Raw genomic sequence first — 20859 nt, forward strand, 5'->3', positions numbered from 1 at the left:
CCACCAGGGGAGGAGAGGGGGGGGGGCAATAACACTTGGCCCCTCTGACAAAGAACCCTGTGCACGCCTATGATTGAGACCGATTTAATACGAGTTCTTTAAGCTCACCTAGGCGTTTGCGTGTGCTCTCCAGAATACCACCTTGTGCATGGGCGAGGTGGTATTCTGTAGTATTCCACATCTTTTACCTTCCACATTGACAAACATTAATTTCCGGTCCGCTGAACTGGCAGCTCGCGTGACGTGACCAAAATAAGACTGCTTCACTCTGAGGACCTTTGCCTCGAAAGAACACACAGGACTGATCTCTCATACGACCAACACGTTTGATCACCTGGCAGTCTATGGGATCCTCAAAACTATTCGCCAGCGTCGAAACTTCAACAAAATCTAGCTTCCTTATTTCACATCTTCGAAAGCTCCCCGACTCGCATCCACGCATCAATGCAAAAAAGCAAAAAACAACAACAACAAAAAAGAAGAGCGTTAACCATACGAATTTTAGATATGGGATAGAAATTGTCTGTCATAATATTTGAAACTCCACCCATGACTCTCTAAGTTTCCTAATACTATTATTCGCTGTATTTTTTTTGTAAAGCTTCCACATTTGCCTATTATGGATCCCGTGCTCTACATCCGGAGCGGCGAAATTTATCTCAATGCCTTCCTCTTAACCATTTTTCATAAGTTCAGTCTTTTCACGTTTGTTGTAGGTATTGGAGATTTAGAGATATTGGAGTCGTATTATAAGTCAGAAGTCTCGAACGAACGAGCGGGAGATTTCTCTCGTTGATATTTCCAGAGGCGCTGGTTTTGAACTTGCGTTATCTATTTCATATTTTTTATTGTAGTGCTGTTATACAGGCCTACTTCTATTGTTTTTTAGGCTTCAAGCTTATAAAATTACTCAGTTCGCATTACTACAGATGAATTGTCTGCCTTAGGAGGATATTATATCCGCAAAGAGAAAACAAAAAGTGTCTCTTTCTTGTCCTTGTCTTTTGTGCGCGCTAAAAAAGTTTAAATATGGATAAAAATAAGAAAAAGCTACACAATTCTTTCGCTGATAGCTCCACTTGGAAAATTGACTAACTTAAATTTCAAATTCTCTGGCATGTATTTATATTGAAAAGTAAATAATCAAGTTAATAATCACCAGAAAAGCCTGATACCGCGTTTCTGTACATGAATATGGCCCTGATGATCGAACTAAGTGGTGTAAAATTATCTACCGAGTTTGCCTACACAGGCGGCTCCCTGATCACCCTTCTGTGACGGTAAGATTTGAGGTCGAGCATATTCCGACAGGATGATGGCGGCGACCTTCTTCTTCTTTTTTTTTTTCATTGTTCAGGCATTCTCGTTTATGGAGCCGTTGAACAGACCAACGTGTTTGCCTTTGCTTATGGTCATTGAACGGGTTTTTAAATAGCTGTGATGAGACGGCGTCACTGGTAGGAACGCGCGTGCACTGTTACTCCGACTCGGGCAGTGCATCCACTCATCGTAAATCGCAATTACCCTTGGTGCACATACAGCCGAGGCAATCCCATTGTTGAGAAACAGCTAAGCGAGCCAGGTTTTAAATGTTCGCCCATATCGCACGCGGGTCGCGTCTGAATCGCGTACGAAGTTGCCAGCAGCCTCCGCAAGTCGTCTGTCCTTGCTCGGCGCGTGGGCCTGCCACACTCCGAATTTCGGCCTCGGGCGTTTCGGTTCCGCGCAAGGCGCCGATGTGCGCGATTGCCGGCCGGCCTCGAATCCGCTTTCGCGAAAACCCCACCCGAAGCACGAGCGCCCATCAGTGAACGCGCGCCGGATCAGAGTGTGCAGGGGTGGAATCCCATTGGAATGATTGAACGGAGGTGGCTCAAAAGGGACACTAACGAGAAAAACGATTTTTCTCATATTGGTAAATTACACTTTTACAATTAAAAAATCTTGAAGTTCCCGCACCAGTCGTCGTGACGTCATAGATTTTTACGGCGCCTACTAGGGCCTACGTAGTTCCTAATCGGTAAAGAATAATGTACATTGTCTTCTGAGGGTTAACGTACCAAGTTTCAGGAAACTCGTTCAGCCAATGAGATCAAACACTTTGCGAACAAAGCACTTTGAAATCCGTGACGTCACGCGCGGAGACTTGGGCGCGATATTTAATAGCGATACTTGTGACATTGATTTTCTCATTCATTAAAAAACCTATCGTAGTGAAATTAACGACACGGGTTTTCAGAGCAGAATTGATCAGTCTAATCTAACTTATTTTTTTCACTTTAGTGTCCCTTTAACTGTACGGATGAGAACTAACACACAATCAAGCCATGCAAGGAAGGTATATAATATTATTTGTAGTTATTGTGATATAACTGAGAAGAAAGTAAAGTGGACGAAAAGATAACTTGCCGCCGGCAGGGCAACCTTCGAATAAAGCGCGAGACAGACGGTACGATTTTCCATGTGATGTGCCGGCCGACGCGGCGGTGGGGGAGAGGGAATGGTGGCTGTCCGATGCTATGAAAGGTCACCATTCCGGTTTCCCCACCGCCTTGTCGGACGTCGCATCGCATGGAAAATCGTACCGTCTGTCTCGCCCTTAACGCGTCCGATAGAGCTACAGCGGCGGTCATGCTCCCGTCCACTTTTATCGGGTGCGTACGCGCATTTAAACGTGGGAGGGTTAATCAGCGCCGGCGCTGATTAACACGTTTCTTCATTGGCTTGATTGTCTGTTAGTTGTCAATAATATTGTGTCTAACAAAGAAAAGCGAGCCCTTAAAAGTTCCCCTTCTTTCGTTTAACTGTACGGAGTGTTTCGTGCAGATACTGCTTGTACTCATAGCTGAGTGTAGCCATCTGGTGAATTTAAAGTTAACATTGCTTCGGGCTTGGAATGACGGCATGCGGAGATCTCTTCTTGATGAAGAAAGTTTTTACAATGATAGGTAGTGGGATGCACGTGCCTTCTATACGACCGAATCATCTGTGTACAAGTATAGGTGGCTTGCACTGACGTCACTGAAACAGCCGCGTTGGAGCACCAACATGGCGGTACGCGAACGTTGTGATGTCGCGTTAGATCTATCAGTACATCGCATGCTGGTTCCTTCATTATTCATGCACGGAGGCCCAATAACGTTCCGGCGACGTCGTTATCACACTGAAGCGGGTTAATCGCCGCGTGATCATACTGCTTTGACGTCATCTACGCCGCCATGTTGGAGCCATGTTGTGCGTCCATGTCGTGACGTGCAAGCTATGTATAGTAAACGACAGGCGAAATTCGCCTACCCGGCATAATGCCCCACCCCTTCTCCTTAATAATATTAATAAAGAAAAAAGATTCTGGCTCTGCCACTGCTCCCAGAGTAACCAGTGGATAGATCCGCAGCCCCATTACGATGGATCTGAGAAACTGGAGGAACACATTTCTTCCTTGCGACACGGCAAGTAACACGTGACCGCGCTCTTGATCTTTTTATGACAATGATTGCTTCTTGTCCTTGAACGGATCCTGGAATAGTTCTACAAGTGATCATCGCATGTCTTCACTATAGAAGTTTATTACCTCATGAATTCATTGCCGCACAAATGTTTGAATCCGTCAATTACGAGCGTAGCCCCGCCACTGTGGTCTTATTTCATGAGCAATACAGATCATGACGAGTGAGAGAAAAAGCTGCTTTTAGGCAGCTTGACAAAGCTCTCAATTGGCGCTCGACTGCTGACTCGCGGGATCGAATCCCGGCCGCGACGGCTGAATTTTCGACGGAGGCGAAAACGTTTGAGGCCCGCTTACTTATTATGTAAACTTAAACTGCGCTTAGGACAAGACACCAGAGTAGAGGCAGACAGGACGAACTCAGACTAATAACTGATTTATTGAAATCACATAAACTTCCCTCCTGAAACAATGCGCGTGCGCAGCAACATTCATGACCGCGTGACGAAAGCACACTCCCTCACCAAGATCGCTATCTACACAAGAAAAGCTAGATCCTTCCTAGAGAGATACACAGATGTATCGCTGACGCACTTATCTGGGCCATGTCTAACTATCCACGAGGCTTCCATGATTTCACGTGCCCTTTGGCCCTTCACTCGCCCTAACACCTTCGTGCTACTAAAAATGGGCTTGCACTTCCTCGCACGTGTGCTACAATGAACAGGCAGGTGCTTCCCACTGTCATCCCCTAATTAGTTGGAGTGTTCCATTAAACGCTTATTAATACACTTCCCGGTCTGCCCCACATAGACAATTCCACAGGTCAGGGGAAATTCATACACCACTTCTGTTTTGAAAGGTACATGCACTCGAGCGAAGGGTCAAAGGGCACGTGAAATCCTGGATGGCACATGACCCAGATAAGTGCGTCAGCTATACATCTGTGTATCTCTCTAGGAAAGAGCTTGATTTTCTGATAGGAGTCTTGGTGGGCATAGAGTTTCCTAAAATTAACTAGAGGGGACTCTGGCGCTGCGATCGTTCAGCTACCATGGGAATGATGGGTAGTACACAAATTTGCCTAGTCTTCGTGCTTGCGGCTTCAAACGTACTTGTGGCTTTGTTTATTGCTGTGTTTTGCCGTTCGTTTCGGATAAAAGAATAGACCGTTGTGAACTTCGTGACCAGGTTTGATTTGGTGAGCCTAAAAAAGTTAGTGGTGAAGTAAAACTGCTGACTTTTGTTGAACTTCGTTTTGCGACAAAGCGGATGCAGCCGACGCGGAGCCAAACGGAGCCGAAAGAACGAAGTTTAGACAAATTTGTGTACTACCCATCATTCCCATGCTGGCTGAAGCGTCATGCGTTGCAGCTCCCATAGACACTAGCGCCAGAGTTCCCTCTAGTAAGTATTGTAGGAAACTCTATGTTGGTGGGGGAGTGTCGTTTCGTCACGTGGTCATGGATGTTATTGCGCACGCGCCTTGTTCCAGGAGGGGAGTTTATGTGATTTCAATAAATCTGTTGTTAGTCTGCGTTCGTCCTGTCTGCTTCTACTCTGGTGTCTCGTCATAAGCGCAGTTTAAGTTTACATAATATGTCTTACCAACTAGCCCCCCGACACCCGCTTCCCGTGTAAGATTTAGGTGCGCGGTAAAGAACCCCAAGTGGTCGAAATTTCCCGAGCCCTCCACTACGGCGTCTCTCACAATCATATCATGGTTTTGGGACGTTAAACCCCAGACATTATTATTAATTACAAGCGTAGTTACAGAGATTCGTCGCACGCTCTGAGCACCTTTTCTCTTCTTTCGTCCCGACGAGCGCTCCGGAAGCTAGACAGGGTGAGATGACAAAGGGGCGAGAAGCCGCATCGGCACGCATCATGACCTTGAACATGTTCTCACGATCATCAAATCAGCCAATGGCCGTATCTTTCCCTCCGTTGGCCTAGTCGAGCCCGTCGATGACGTGATTTGCCGAGAGAAGAGCGAGCGATTTCTAGCCGTCATTGAAACGCAATCGTAAATTCCCTGCAGCGTGCAGTGCCATAATATTTGGCTCACATGTTCACAGGCGCCTCGACTCTCGATCGGCAGCGTCTCCTGACCATGTTCGAAAAGTAAAAGTGTTGCGCGGTTTCTTTTAAACTCGTCGCTCCTGTGTGTGCGCGGTATCGTGACAGTAACAAATCAAGCGTGCGTTGAGTCGAATATAAGATCGCCCATTTTATTTTTGATTCTCGGGCGCCGACATCGTATTCGGCCACGAACAACTTCTCTTTTCTGTGAAGTGACCTCAAGTTAACATGATCACGAAGCACTAAACATCAATACTTTTCATGTATACGAGTGTGCTGCATAAATTGTTTTACGGATGTGTTTCGGTGCCGCCATATTGGGCTGTTATCCTTGCCGTGTTTGTGATTCGCATACACATGAAAACGGCTGGGTTGGTGCCTTCGATGTTTATGGCATTATTAATTCACGTCGCGATGTCCAAAAAGAAGAAAACATTCGCTTAACAGCCCAAGGCGCCCATGTATATTGTGGCGGCGCCCATGTGTAGGTGGCGGCGCCCATGTATAGACACACACGCAGGGTGCCTTGCGCATGCATGCGCACCCGCCTTTTGCTCTGTCCCCTTCAAAGTCGTAGTAGATCTTATTGTTTGACACGAAGCCAGCGTCAGCGCAAGGATTGTCTCGCCTCGTATATTGCAATGAGAGGGCGTTTTTCTTTCCGCCCAGAGTATCGCCTCGACCGTGAGTGGGGCCCGTGACCTCTACGCGAGTTACGCCGCTACGCCCTAACTCTGTTCGGTCAGGGAGGGCAATTAAAGACCAACCGAGCCGGCCGCCATCGATCTCGGAAATGTCTGACAGAACAAACGGAGCTGGAAGAAAACACGTCGAGGCCAGTCGGAGGTCGACTCTTATCTCGTCCCTGCGTATCAAATTCCCTCAGCAAGAAGAAGCATTAGCGCTTAGTTCCGCATAAAAACTCGTGTCGCGCTGAAAACGAGGTCTAGATATATCTGCATTTTATAGAATAAGAACAGCATTCATTCCAGTGCGGGGATTGATAACTTGACCTGTCCACTGTGCTCATAATGTGAAGAAACTGGTGGCGTGGTACATTTCACTTTGTCCTGCCGGCTCTTCAATATAAAAAGGAAGACTGTGTAAAAAAAACACTGTGTAAAGAATTTTGATGGTAAGCAAACTTCTAGAATAATCTGGAAAGCCAGAGAGGCGCCCAGCTCTATTACTGGCCAAGCAGTTGAACAGACGGTGAATGTTTTTGTCAGGGCAATAAAATTAAGTATAGCTATAGAAGTCTGGTTAGATGGTCCAGTAAAAGCAAGTGAGGTCCTCGTCCTTTGTATTTATTGTCGTCGTAACGTTTTGTGTCATGTTTATTTAGCGCACCATAAGGATGAAATTGTACAAGTGCCACAACTACGATCCCGTTATATGAGGTAGCGAGACTCGGGATTAATGTTGACCATTCGTGGTTCTTTAGCGTGCACCCAGTACAAGGTGCGGGACCACATTCCATCGGAATGCGGCTGCTGTGGGTGGGGTCGAACCCGGGACCAGAAGCACAGCATCGCCGCCACTCTGGCAGCGCTGTCGCCGAAACATCAGCATGTTGTTCAAACCAATTGCGGCCATTCTGCTGCGACGTCTTTCTGTCGTCTGTGTCGCGCAAGTTTCTGCCATTTTACCTCGTTGCAACCGTCAAATGAAGCTAGGATGTATACGTGATTATTTTCCGGACAAATCAGCAAAGCTGGAACATGGGTAGGATGTCCGGACAGCCTTAGTAATGCTTAGCACGGGGATCTCGTGATCCGCGCGTAAAGTGGAGCCTAAAAACATGTTACATACAACTTCGAACGACAGAAAGATGAATTAATTGGCAAGTATCTGATGGTTGAGGCCTGGCATATCGATGGTAAGCGCCTGCGTGAGCGAATCTTCGATTAACTTACACAAAGATGGAATGAAATGCCTGAAGAGTTATCGCTTGCATCGATCCCCTCGTGTGCCGGATCGACAGGTGTCACTGCCATACTTGCGCATGCGCAGATTAGTTTCGTGTCTACATTGTTTTTTGCCGCAGCGCGCCCTTTCAGCTGATCGTCGGCGTTTGTGTTGCCTTGTTCTCTTGTGTCCTTGTTTGCCTGCTTTACCTTTTTTTATGATGAATGTTTACATGCTTCGTCACGGTCGTTGACGCCTGTCACAAGCTCCCTTATTAGGCATCCTTGTAAACTTAGCTGGGCTGTAGTTGACAGCGCTGTTTGGTGAAGACAATACCGTGATAGACAGCCAGTCGCTGCCAACTCGTTTGGAAAGTCGAATTACCGGCGCTGGTTTGCGCACTGTAACTAAGCTGCGTGCCGATCGTCGGATATGCTGAAGGACGGGGCGTGCTCTAGTTTCCATGGCTGGAGGGATTTTGGCGCCGATCAATGAGACGAGGAAAATCAGTCGAGCACGACACGGGCGCCGGACACAACGGTGGACGATAATCGTCATCAAACAGCACATGAGGTAACCAGCGTTCTTCAGGCTACTTCGCTTAGCTTACAGCAAGAAAGAAAGAGGACCTGCAGCAAACGTTAAGGAAACTAGAGAACCCACAAGTAAAACAAGAAGCAGAGTGACGAGGAGGCTGCAATCAGTCAGTATTACACGAGAAACAAGATCGTTATTCAGTGTATTACCAAAGCCAATTGAGTTGCAATAAAGAAGAAAACACTGATCGATCGATTGTATTTCAGTTTAATGTCCCACAGCAACAGTGACGTCATAAGATGATAAACGACCCGCCGCGCTGGTTCATTATGGTGCTCGACTGCTGACCCGCAGGTCGCGGGATCGAATCCCGGTCACGATGGCTGCAGTTTCGATGGAAGCGAAAATGCTTCAGGCCCGTGTACTTAGATTTAGGTGCACGTTAAAGAACCTCCGGTGGTCGAAATTTCCGGAGCCCTCCACCACGGCATCCCTCATAACCGTACGTGGTTTTGGGACGTTAAACCCCTCTTTTTGGGTGTAATAAAGAGAACACCACCACCAACCCAACAATTATTATTCATTTTGGAACAGCGCAAAATACGAAAGACACAGAAGAAGACTTAACAGCTCGAGCACTGACTGACAACTGGCTGCTTTATTCAAACAAAACAAGGAAAAGAACAGAACACGCGCGCGCAACCTGTGCACATGACAAGAAGACTACAGTCTGCGCAACCTACGCACATGACAAAAAGACTACAGGCTTGCATTGCAGCCTGCAGTCTTCTTGTCACGTGCACAGGTTGCGCGCGCGTGTTCTGTTCTTTTCTTTGTTTTGTTTGTTCCAAAATGAACCCGAACCAACTAGCACAACTCTCCCTTTTGGTGCAATTATTATTATTGAGTAAACTAGGCGACATGATAGAAAGTTGGACTAGATAGTAGAATTGCACCGTTATGCAATTGCAACTAGGCGCCAGCATACGCTGTTAAAATCCACGACATCACGGCAAACTGGTAAGGAACTTGCAGGCGGCCTCGCCACCAGCTCTATTGTTTAGGTCATTTTCTGGCGAGTTGTGGCGTGCACAGTGGTCTACTTTCTGCGGTAGAAGCGTAATGTACTGCCACAAACGTAAGCATGTTTTCTGTCGAGTGGGACACTTTAACGTAATTAAACCACGCAGTCGCAGTTTTTTGGTTTCTTTATTAGGCCCTTTAAAACATGGCATATGAGGGTTGCAAAAAGAACAACTGTAATTAAAATATGCGTTAAATCGCAGGAGTTAGAAAGCAATGCAGTAACAACATATAAAGGAAAAAAAATAAGAAGGGGTGTATTGAGAGTTTGACAGACTATATCGTAGTATGACAACGAACGCTAGCGCAGTTCACGTCGCTCACGCCAAGGGCGCGAGCAGTTCACGTCACAACAAAATCTTTAAAAAAAAAAGAAAGCAAAACAAGTACAATGCAATTTGGAAAGATACAGTTGAGGATTCCGGATACGTTACGGACGCATAGCATACAAAATATAGTATACAAATGTATGTACGTCGCGACGCGTCAACACACACAGACACAGCGCACTAAGCTTGCTAAAAATTCATGTAAGGAATTTACTCCTCCGAAGATGCTCAGATGACAAAATTGTGTAGTGACGCTACACAGTCAGAAAAAAATTGGGGGACCCTTAAGCTTCGCCTTTGAGAGTTGAACGCGATAGCGAAATCCGGCCCCTAGTGCGCACTTCAACCACTAAGTGCATACTTATTAATGTGTATTGTTACACACACACACGCACACACGCGCGCGAATTTTACAGGCTTTCGATCTAAAGCAAGAGTCGCATGGCCTCCAAGATATACGCCACGCGCCGGCCCTCTCGGATGCCATGAAAAGTCGAGACATATTTCTCACAATGACTCACAGATGGCAGCACATTATCTAGCGGTTGCTGCGTTTGCTTGATATGTTTTCCTCTAGATGGACATAGTTGTCCATTTTTAGAGCTGTTTGAAAGTTCGTGTGTGTATTTAGCGGCGATGGCTGCACTATCCCGGCGTTTTTCGACGTAGTTTGATGGCCTCGCGAATGCGCCTACCGTATGGGCTCGTTTTCGTCGTGACACCTGCCGAACAAAATGCGTCGAGACTCCTTTCACTACATGACATTTATGTAGTGTTTTTGTCCGAAGCAGCTGCAAGCAACATCGTGGCTTTGTGGTAAGACACCTGCTTCGTCTACTATGTGGACGTCGCTTCCTACAGGCAACCACTTCCTCTAAAGAAACGTCATGACCATCAAAACTTTGTCGCGGTGGTGATTGACAAACATGCTGAAATAGTAAATGCGCTCTCGTTCAGAGACTCCTCAGTGGCGGAGGCGGAAACCAGGGCCATCGCGCTGGCCATACATACCGCTGAACGTAAAGGACATGACAGCACCATCGTCACGGACTCTCAGGCAGCCTGTCGTCTCTTATTACGAGGCAGAATTCCCAGTGGATGCCGTGGTTTAATAAAGCATCGCGTCAATAACGACCATACAATCTTCTGGTGCCCGGCTCACGCAGGGTTGGAGGGAAATGAGAGGGCGGATGCCGCGGCTCGTGCATTAACTTTCCGAGCACAGGCTCTGGCCCCCTCAGCAGATTTGCGAACCCCCGCGCCTTCTGACACCTACAACCCCACAATCGCAAAAGACCTGCTTGCCCATCAGCGTTTTACCCGACAAGTATACGCCCCTCCCGACAAACGCCTAACAGGAGAGGAGGCAATAAATTGGAGAAAAATTCAAACTGGGGTTTATCCCCACTTAAAGAGATTACACGCCATGTTCCCTACGTGCTATCGAAGTTCCTGCCCCTGGTGCGGAGGAAGCCCTACACTCTACCACATTACCTGGGGCTGCTCTAAACACCCCCCACACCTGACACACACAGGCACGATACCAACACACACGTTGGAGCAGTGGGAGGCGCGACTGTCCAGCTCAGACCTGGCCGATCAGCAAGCGCTGATCGACCAGGTTGAACGGGCGGCCAAGGCCAGTGGGGCCCTCGACTAGGGTTCCCCCCAAAAGAATTTTTTTTATTGTAAATAAAGTTTATCTCTCTCTCTCTCTCTGCCACGCGAACGGCCCGGGTTCGATCCTCATTGGGACCGTTTATTTTATTTGCTACTTTCTCGATTTTTCGCTCACGGATGATTTTTCGCTCACAACCAACGGTGCCGACGCCGACGGCGGAATTTCTGCGACACGAGCTCTCTAACGCTACCGCGTTAAAACAACCGCAATTGTTGTTGTGAATGGAACTGGTATGAGTGGGCGACTCGGGGGAACCGCTGTTTGCTTTAAAGTATACACAACAATTGAGCGGCATTGGGGGTGGTACTTGCGGCACGGTTCCTTCACAAATCAGGACAAAACTTCCACGGACGCAGAAGGCACATAATTATTATCTCCCGGAGGTTGATTGACAAGTGCGCTAAACGCGCCGTATGGCCACTACCTTGAATTATTGTCGTGGCAATGCCTGATTGACACGAATATGCTTCACTGGAGAGACAAGGTACTAGGGCCTCCTGTTGTGGGTATACACTCGGCAAGCGCTTGAACGGCGTTCAGTCAGGGACGTAGGCAGAATTTTAAATGCGAAGCATTTCTTAGCGAACTTCTGCGACTTTGAGCGTATCTATCTATCTATCTATCTATCTATCTATCTATCTATCTATCTATCTATCTATCTATCTATCTATCTATCTATCTATCTATCTATCTATCTATCTATCTATCTATCTATCTATCTATCTATCTATCTATCTATCTATCTATCTATCTATCTATCTATCTATCTATCCGCCTACGACTTTGTGCTCTCCTGGCCGTTTCGTTAATCGGATGTATACCAAAATTGGTGTGTCATAACATGGCCTTATTACGAACATAAATGACAGGTCATATCATGAAAATCATGACACGCATGTCATGAATAGCATGATTTACATTCCACGACCTTAGGCTTTGCGGTCGTTCCGTTAATTTCATATACACCAAAATTGGTACGACGTGACAAGAAGTCATGACGAACATAATGACTGGTCCTAACATGCAAATCATGACGCGCATGTCATGTGCAGCATGATTTACATGACATGGTCTCTGGGCGCTCGCGGCCGTTTAAATAAAGGGATACATACGAAAACTGGTATGACGAGACATTTCTGTATGAAGAACATAACTGACTCGTGGTAACATGAAAATTATGACACGCATGTCATGTATGACATGCATGTCATGTATGACATGATTTACATGCCACGCTCATGGCGCACTCGCGGTCGTTTCGCTAGATTGATATACACCAAAATTGGTATTGCGCGAAGTGACTGTATGAAGAACATGAATAACAGTTGGTAAGATGAAAACCATGACATGCATGTCATGTATGTTATGATTTACATGCCGCGCTCATGATGCATTCGTGGCCGCTTCGCTAGCTTGATGTACACCAAAATTCGTATTGCGCGCAGCGACTGGATGACGAACGTAAATGAGACTTGGTAACATGAAAATCATGACATGTACGACATGATTTACATGTCACGCTCATGGCGCACTCGTGGCCGTTTAGCTTGCTTGATATCCACCAAAACTGGCGTTGTGCTATGTGACTGTATGAAGAACATGAATAACAGGTGCTGGCATGAAAACCATGACATATATGACATGTATGTCATCATTTACATGCCTCGCTCATGGTGCACTTGCGGCCGTTTCGCTGGCATAATATGCACTAAAATTGGTATTGCGTGACACGACCGTATGACGAACGTCAATGAGAGGTGGTAACATGAAAATCATGACATGCAAGTCATGTACAACCTGATATACATGCCACGCTCATGGTGCGCTAGCGGCCGTTTCAGTAGATTGATATACACCAAAATTGGTATTGCGCTAAGTGACTGTATGAAGAACATGAATAACAGTTGGCAAGATGAAAACCATGACATGCATGTCATGTATGTCATGATTTACATGCCACGCTCATGATGCATTCGCGGCCGCTTCGCTAGCTTGATGTACACCAAAATTGGTATTGCGCGACGCGACTGCATGACGAACGTAAATGAGAGGTGGTAACATGGAAACATGACATGCAGGTCATGTACGACATGATTTGCAAGCCACACTCATGATACATTCGCGGCCGTTTTCCTAGCTTGATATATACCAAAAGTGGTATTGCGCGACGCGACTGTATGGCGAACATGAATAACAGGTGGTAACATGAAAACCGTGACATGATGTCATGTATGTCATGATTTACATGCCGCGCTCATCGTGCATTCGCGGCCGTTTCGTTAGCTTGATATACACCAAAATTGGTATTGCGCGAAGCGACTGTATGACGAACGTAAATGAAAGGTGTTAACATGAAAATCATGACATGCATGTCATGTATGGCATGATTTACATGCTATACTCGTGGTGCACTCGCGGCCATTTCGCTCGCTTGATATACACCTAAATTGATATTGCGCGATGTGACTATATGACGAACATAAATGAGAGGTCTTAACATGCGAATTTATTTATTTATTTATTTACAAATACTGTCAATCCCTTGAGGGATTATAACAGGAAGGGCAAAAACAGTGATAAAGAAGTGAGTAAACAAATTACAGACACACGTATATATGCATATATATATATATATATATATATATATATATATATATATATATATATATATATATATATATATATATATATATATATATATATATATATATATATATATATATATGAATCAGTAGTGTTCGTGCAAATATAACTACGAAAATATGTACATTGTATGACATTCAAAATATGGTCACTATAGTCACAAATAATTTTTTTAGAATGTGAAACAAATCGCTTCAAGATAGAGTACGCAGATGTGTTTAGACAATATTTCACGCATGCGTATAGTTATACAAGGTTTGAGAGTAACAAGCGTACATCGATAATAAGTTACACATCCAAATAATAAGATAACCACGAACACCAAAAGGACGCGGTGAAGGAAAAGAAAAAAAAAATCAGTGAAAAGCAAGATCATCTTCAATTTAGTACAGGAGAGTTAAGTCTGCAACGCTAGCAGGCTATTTTCCATCGAACAAGTGAACACATCCAAGGAGCAGCTGCTAGTGATGGCCTCGCTGATATCGTTCCACTCTCTTATCGCTAAAGGAAAGAATGAATTTTTAAACCCCCCCCAGTCGGTACGAAAAGGATATTCCTGGAGTGTTTGTGTGTGTTTATGTCGCGATGGCCGTGTTTCACTTCTGGAAATGTATCTGGAGACATCAATGTTAAACTGCTTATGCAGAAGCTGGTACAAAAGCTTAGAGCGGGCTAGTACTGATCGGTTTTGTGATGTTAGAATCCCAGCATTCTTGAGTAGTTCGGAGGGGGAGTCTGTTGGCTTATACTTATTATATATATACCTCAGCGCTTTCCTTTGGAAGCCTTCTACTTTCTTAATTAGTTCTTTTGTGCATGGGGACCAAATCACATTTGCATACTCAAGGACTGACCTAACAAAGGTTTTATAGGCCAGGATTTTTATATCAGGTGGAACTAATCGGAGGTGCCTCCGAAGAAAGAAAATTCGCTTCAACGCAGTAGATGTTGTGTTGTTGATATGGGAGTTCCATCTCAAGTCATGTGTTATTTGTGTTCTTGAACGTGCTCCAGCGGGATGCCGTTGACGATGTATGAAAAGCTCGACTTAATTTTCTTCCGAGTTATTGATAGGACAGCAGATTTTTTAGTATTTATAGTCATCTGCCAAACGGTACACCAGTCTGACACTGCTTTTAAGTCATTAATTAATGCTATGTGGTCATCATGCGAGTTGATATTTCGATAAAGAATGCAGTCGTCGGCAAATAGTCGAATATTTCCAGTAATTTTTGATGGTAGGTCGTTTATAAAAATTAAGAATAATATCGGAGCCAGAACGCTTCCTTGGGGTACCCCTGATGTTACCTGAGCTGTACGGGAGGTATGGCCATGCACTTCCACAAACTGGGTGCGGTTCGTTAGGTAGTCGCGAATCCACTGAACTACAGGGCCAGGGCCAAGTGTAATTTCAAGTTTGTTAATGAGTTTCTTGTGCGATACCCGATCGAACGCTTTCGAAAAATCGAGCAGGATGAGGTCTGTTTGTTTCTGTTGATCGATGCTGAATGATAGGTCGTGTGTCAGTTCTAGTAACTGAGTGACAGTGGAAAGCCCTCTACGAAAGCCATGCTGATATGGTGACAATATAGCCTTATCTTCTAGAAAAGTGGTTATATGTTTGAGTATGATGTGTTCAAGAAGTTTGCAAATGGTGCTCGTAAGCGAAATCGGCCTAAAATTGCATGGGTCGTTTTTGCTGCCAGATTTATGTACTGGGATAACTTTAGCAGCCTTCCAATCGTTCGGGAGAACAGAAGACGATAATGACTTATTAAATATTATACAGAGGTACTTGGCCGTCCATTCTGCGTACCGTTTCAGAACCATGTTGGGTATTTTGTCCGGGCCCGATCCTTTTTTAGTGTCCAGCTTTAGGAGAAGGTTTAGCACTCCTTCCTCCGTAACCTTTAGGGGGCTAAGGATTTCGCTTGTAGTGACGTCATTTTCAGATGTTTTCCCGTCATCCAATGTAAATACAGAATAGAAAAATTAATTTAGAGAATTCGCGCGATCTCTGTTAAATGCGGGTGAAACTAAGGGATCAGATGATGACTTTGGCTTGAGGTAGTTCCAAAATTTGCTCGGTGAGCTTCTTAAAAAACCTGTAAGTGTATTTTTGTAAAAGTTTGACTTGGCTGCCTTTATTTTTGTCCTCATATCTTGAATAGCCAAAGTAATAGCCAAAGTAAGAATCATGTTATGCATGTCATGTACGGTATGATTTACATGCCACTGTCCTGGTGTGCTTCCGGCCGTTTTGTTAACTGGATATATACCGAAATTGGTATGGCACGACTCGAGTGCGTGATGAACGTAAGCGACAGGCCGTGCATTGTATATACCAGAATATGCGCTTCATTGGCATGGTGTATACTAGATTGTGCATGCACGCGTGCATGGCAAACATGCGATATATGGTGGACTAGATGCCATGGCATGAATGATTTCATTTGGCTCAGACAAACAAGGCGATGTATGCAGCTCTTTGCTGGCTGCTTCGCATTGCATCGATTCCCACAGTGCGTGGGATCTGCCGAATTTTTTTTTCGTCGGGGGCACCTCCTTGATCTGAAGTGGGGGCCGGGCAGGTAGATGTGGCGGAGCGTCATTTTGTTCTCTGCATGCCATGGCAAAAAAAAAAGGAATAAAAAAATTTAAAAAAACGGGGAGGGGGGGGGGTGAACAGGCCCGGTGTGCACCCCCCATGGCTACGCCACTGCGTTCAGTGGCCTAGTCCTAATGACCGCGCACCGATTTCCTCTCTTTTTTTTTAGCTGTCAGCACAAGCAGAGACATAAAAAGAAGGGAAACATTTCAGGACGGCATCTAACACGCTGCTGCACCTCTGCAAAACTATGCAATGAATGAAATGGCTCACCGTACTCTCGCGTCATCTTTTGTGTGTGTGGATACGCACTTATGTGGCGCTGGCGCTAAGCTCGCGACACTACAGTTCACTGTACCACTGTTATGTGTAACTGGAGTGAGAAGTAGTGAAGTAAAAAAGAAATAGAGGCCGCTTGAGCTGCACCTCAAGAGCAGAACGCGATAGCGTAATCGGGCCCCGTGCGCATCATTGCCTTCTCAATCGGTAGCCTCGCTTCGCTCCTCGGTGGACGCCTCAACCGTACCACAAGAAAAGGAACGTCCATGCGCGTAACATGGGCCGTTTCAAGCTGTCCTACAATGACTACTGCAAGTACAGTTGCGAATACGCCATAGTTCTTCCTTTTGCGAATCGGCGAAGTACCTAATACGCATCCGTAAGACAACACGCGAAGCTACGCAGTTTTTGCAACATCAGCTTTTGCTGATGATGTTGACTAAATATGTCTGAGTACATTGTAATGGGTGAGCCTCCTTCACTCGTTGTCCAATTCACATGTCTTGACGGCTGGCGCGATTCTACGCTTCTACCACGCAGCATTACATACGTTAAGGAGACTGCTCGCATTACATGGCATTCCTATAGGTTTTTTTTATTTTCGGAAGCATTTTCAAGCAATGCTGTGGCTCTGTGGTAGAACACGGAACGCTCACGGACAACGCTGATTTTTCGCTCACAACCAACGACGCCGACGCTGATACCGACGTCGGAATTTCTGCAAAACGAGCTCTTCAACGCTATCGCATTAAATATGTTACGTCCATCCCAAAAGCCTATCACAAAGCATTATACTCGTATATGCGATTGTTACGCAGGCTGTGTAGTGGGAACCACGAACTGTATGTGCGCGTAAATCTAGGAACACAGGAGCTTCGACACTACGGCCGCATCCGAATGTGGCCACCACGGCATCTTCATTCTTAGAAAGACGACCTGGGGGCAATCCATAGGCGTGTACAGGGTTCCCCGTTAAGGGGGGCAAAGTATCATCGCAGCACCGTCTGCCGCGGTGCTGCGATTTTTCCTATGGGCAAATCGCAGCTAGGGAAAAGGCATTCTCAAATCGCGGTTTCTACAATAGCTCCACGCTGGTGCACTCATGTTCGCACATGACAAGCAACTCTGATACCGCAGGAGCACATGGCTGCCTCGTTCTGAGGGAAGGTGTAGCCCGGGACGAGTCTGGAGCAGCCTCGCTTCTCTCGGCGTCAGCTGCCACACCACCGGCGGCACGCGGCGCCCTCCCACCACACCAACGGAGACCACAGCTGCAGGGCAGGCCTGTGGCGCCGCGTCTGTGCGCTGCTGGGCCAGCGCAGCAGCCACGCCATGGACGACGACCTGTGCCTGGACCAGTTCGAGCAGCAGCAGCTGGAACTCGAGAGGCGCCGCATCATCCTCGACCAGGTGAGCAGCCTCGAGATTCTTTTCACATGGGCGAATGTCGCGATGCGTTTCCCGTTGATTATCTAAGTGGAAAGCTGGGCGCGTTGGTGCGGATTCATTTCTATTCGAACCGCACCTCACGACATGACGCAACAATATTTGAAGGAGTTCGTACGTTTCGAATAAACCGAGCTGGGAGTCTGCTCTGTTGTTCTGCTTCCCTTGCGTCCGGTATACTGCCACGCAGTGTGAAAAAGGATGAACCTGTCAGCTATGTGAGGATATATATATATATATATATATATATATATATATATATATATATATATATATATATATATATAGACTTGATGCTTCCAGGCGGTATGCGAGGGATTATTGGTCAGCTGCCAGCTCGTAATAAGTTCACGTGCTACGTGACGCCAACAAGGCAGAAAAAGAGTGTCCCACACTCGCCGTCATGGCTACTGGCGGCGCTGACTGACGCTCCCACGTTTAAATGCACACATATACCCCATAAAGTGGACGGGGGGATGGCCGCCGCGGTAGCTCAGTTGGTAGAGCATCGGACGCGTTATTCGAAGGTCGCAGGTTCGGTCCCTGCCCGTGGCAAGCTATCTTTTCGTCCACTTTTCTTTCTTCAAAATTACCTTACATTTATTACTAAAAACACCCCCTATACTTTCCTTGGCATTATTCTCTGTTAGTTCTCATTAATATTGTGTATAACAAAGAAAACGAGCCCTTGAAATTAACACTTCTTTCCTTCATATATATATATATATATATATATATATATGCAACTGGGTTTCACTCGCCTACCTCTAATATAGCATTTTAACACGAAAGTGTTTTATGCCGGGGTCCACCAAGACCTCAGTTTTTTTTTTTTTCTTTATTGCCTGCTTTTGACAAGAAACAAACAAAAACAAGAAGAAACGTGTATTTCCGTCACGGAAATGACGTAGAAAAAATTTACACGATCAAATGTCAAAGGAAAAAAGTTCCGTCAACGTGCATCGAACCAACGACCGCTCGGTCCGCAACAACAGATGCCGGGCACGCTATCCACTGCGCCACGGCCACATATTCTAGAGGCTTTACAAACGCGCCTTTTATATCTACCACTCTCCCTGTCGGCGGGGTGGTGTTGCCCTCTGGGAGCGGTGAAGTAATTTGTCATTACTGTGGCCTCCGCGATTAGCACCTGCAAGGCGTTACACGTCCGTCCCATTCGGCCTGTTTTCAATAGTTCAATTTTGTCAATGCCTTAAAACACCGCGAGGTGGCGATCTTAGACCAAGCGTCGTAAAAGCGTCGGCCTCGCTCATAGCATCACGCTAATCCAAACCAAAAATAGCTCTGCGACGCGCGCCTGCTTCACCTGGCTGTAACACCGCGTTCACCGCTGACGTGCTCGCCCCGAGAAAAATCGCAGCTGGGCTACCGGGGCGGCAGGACGCGCTTTGCGTTTCCCTCTAGTCCGGCCGTAGTGTTCAATCACATTTTAACATGCCGCGGGATGGCGATCAAGTTCAGCGTCCAATATGCGACGCTCTACTGGCTATCACGCCTCCTCCTCTGATTACGCTTTCACCGTTAACTACTACAGCTACCACAAGGGTTTGTTTAATCATTTAACATGGACGTTAGTCGTCGGGATGGAGATGCGCCACCAATCATCAAAGTGGGTGCATCCACGTTAAACGGTGGTATAATAATAATAATACCTAGGGTTTACTGTCCCAAATCCACGATTTGATTATGAAGGACGCCGTAGTGGAGGGCTCCGAAAATTTCGACCACCTGGGGTTCTTAACGTGCACCTAAAGCTAAGTACAGGGTAAACGGTGTTATAACTGCCAGACATCAATATACATTGTGCCAACTCTGCTATATCAATTCAGTTACTTCAGTACACCTTCAGTTACTTATGCAAGGGCACGCTTTACTTTCGTGTTATTCCGATTCCTATGAAGGAGGGATCAACCGTCTTTGTTAACGCTAGGCACTAGTTAGCTGGAACACGCGGTATTATATATATATATATATATATATATATATATATATATATATATATATATATATATATATATATATATATATATATATATATATATATATATATATATATATATATATATATATAACTAGCTCAAATATTGCTCCATTGGCAAGTACATTCTCTCAACTTTCTTCTAAAAGAGAGATCGGAACGAAATGAGTCAAATGCCAACAGCTACGTGTGCTCACAGATCCCGTTTCAAAACGAAATTGAGCCAGATCCATGCGTTGTGTGGATCGAAATGAGTCAAATCCAGTATGCCGATAGTAGAGCGCTTCGGCGATCACGTGATTCGGCGAACGTGGAAGCCTCCGTGTGATTTCCCGCCTAGCCTGACTACTCTGCCTGTTTTCTGGGTGTTTGTGCAAGTTTGTTTTTTTTTTTTTGCCCTTTCGGAGCTGGATTATCATGGATTCTGGTGGAAGTGAAGAGATCGGCGAGAGATCGGTCCCGAGACGTCGACGACATCGTGAACAGGAGCAATGTCGACGCCGACAAAGCAAGAATGGGCCACTGCCCGAATTTCAATAAAGTTTTTTCAAGAATACGGCATTGAATTCCATGTCTCAATTCGAAATGAGCCAAATCCAAAGTTATCATGCTAATAATGGTGAAATCCGCTGCATATTTTTTAATTGATTGTGGCCAGAAACTTCCCCTAGCCGACATGTAAAACATATCAAAGAATAGCTTTGACAGCGTTGTATTTAGTTTGCATAGCAAATTTTTGCCGTTATATATATATATATATATATTGTGGAGATAGGTTTAGCACAAAGCTTACCCTACGAGGCGACCGGCGAAGGACGC

General features: G+C 45.7%; 1 protein-coding gene across 2 annotated transcripts in view; it reads left to right on the forward strand.

Moving 5' to 3' along the window:
- LOC119404652 (uncharacterized) overlaps window positions 1-20859 on the forward strand; it is a 240603-nt gene that overhangs the window by 35106 nt on the left and 184638 nt on the right. For both annotated transcript variants that reach the window (XM_037671236.2, XM_037671237.2), the window contains exon 2: window positions 17733-18005. In XM_037671236.2, coding sequence (XP_037527164.1) covers window positions 17928-18005 — 78 coding nt within the window. In that variant the 5' untranslated portion in view covers window positions 17733-17927. The remainder of the gene's footprint in view (window positions 1-17732; window positions 18006-20859) is intronic.

This window comes from Rhipicephalus sanguineus, chromosome 9 (genome assembly GCF_013339695.2).
Source record: "Rhipicephalus sanguineus isolate Rsan-2018 chromosome 9, BIME_Rsan_1.4, whole genome shotgun sequence".
NCBI lineage: Eukaryota > Metazoa > Arthropoda > Arachnida > Ixodida > Ixodidae > Rhipicephalus > Rhipicephalus sanguineus.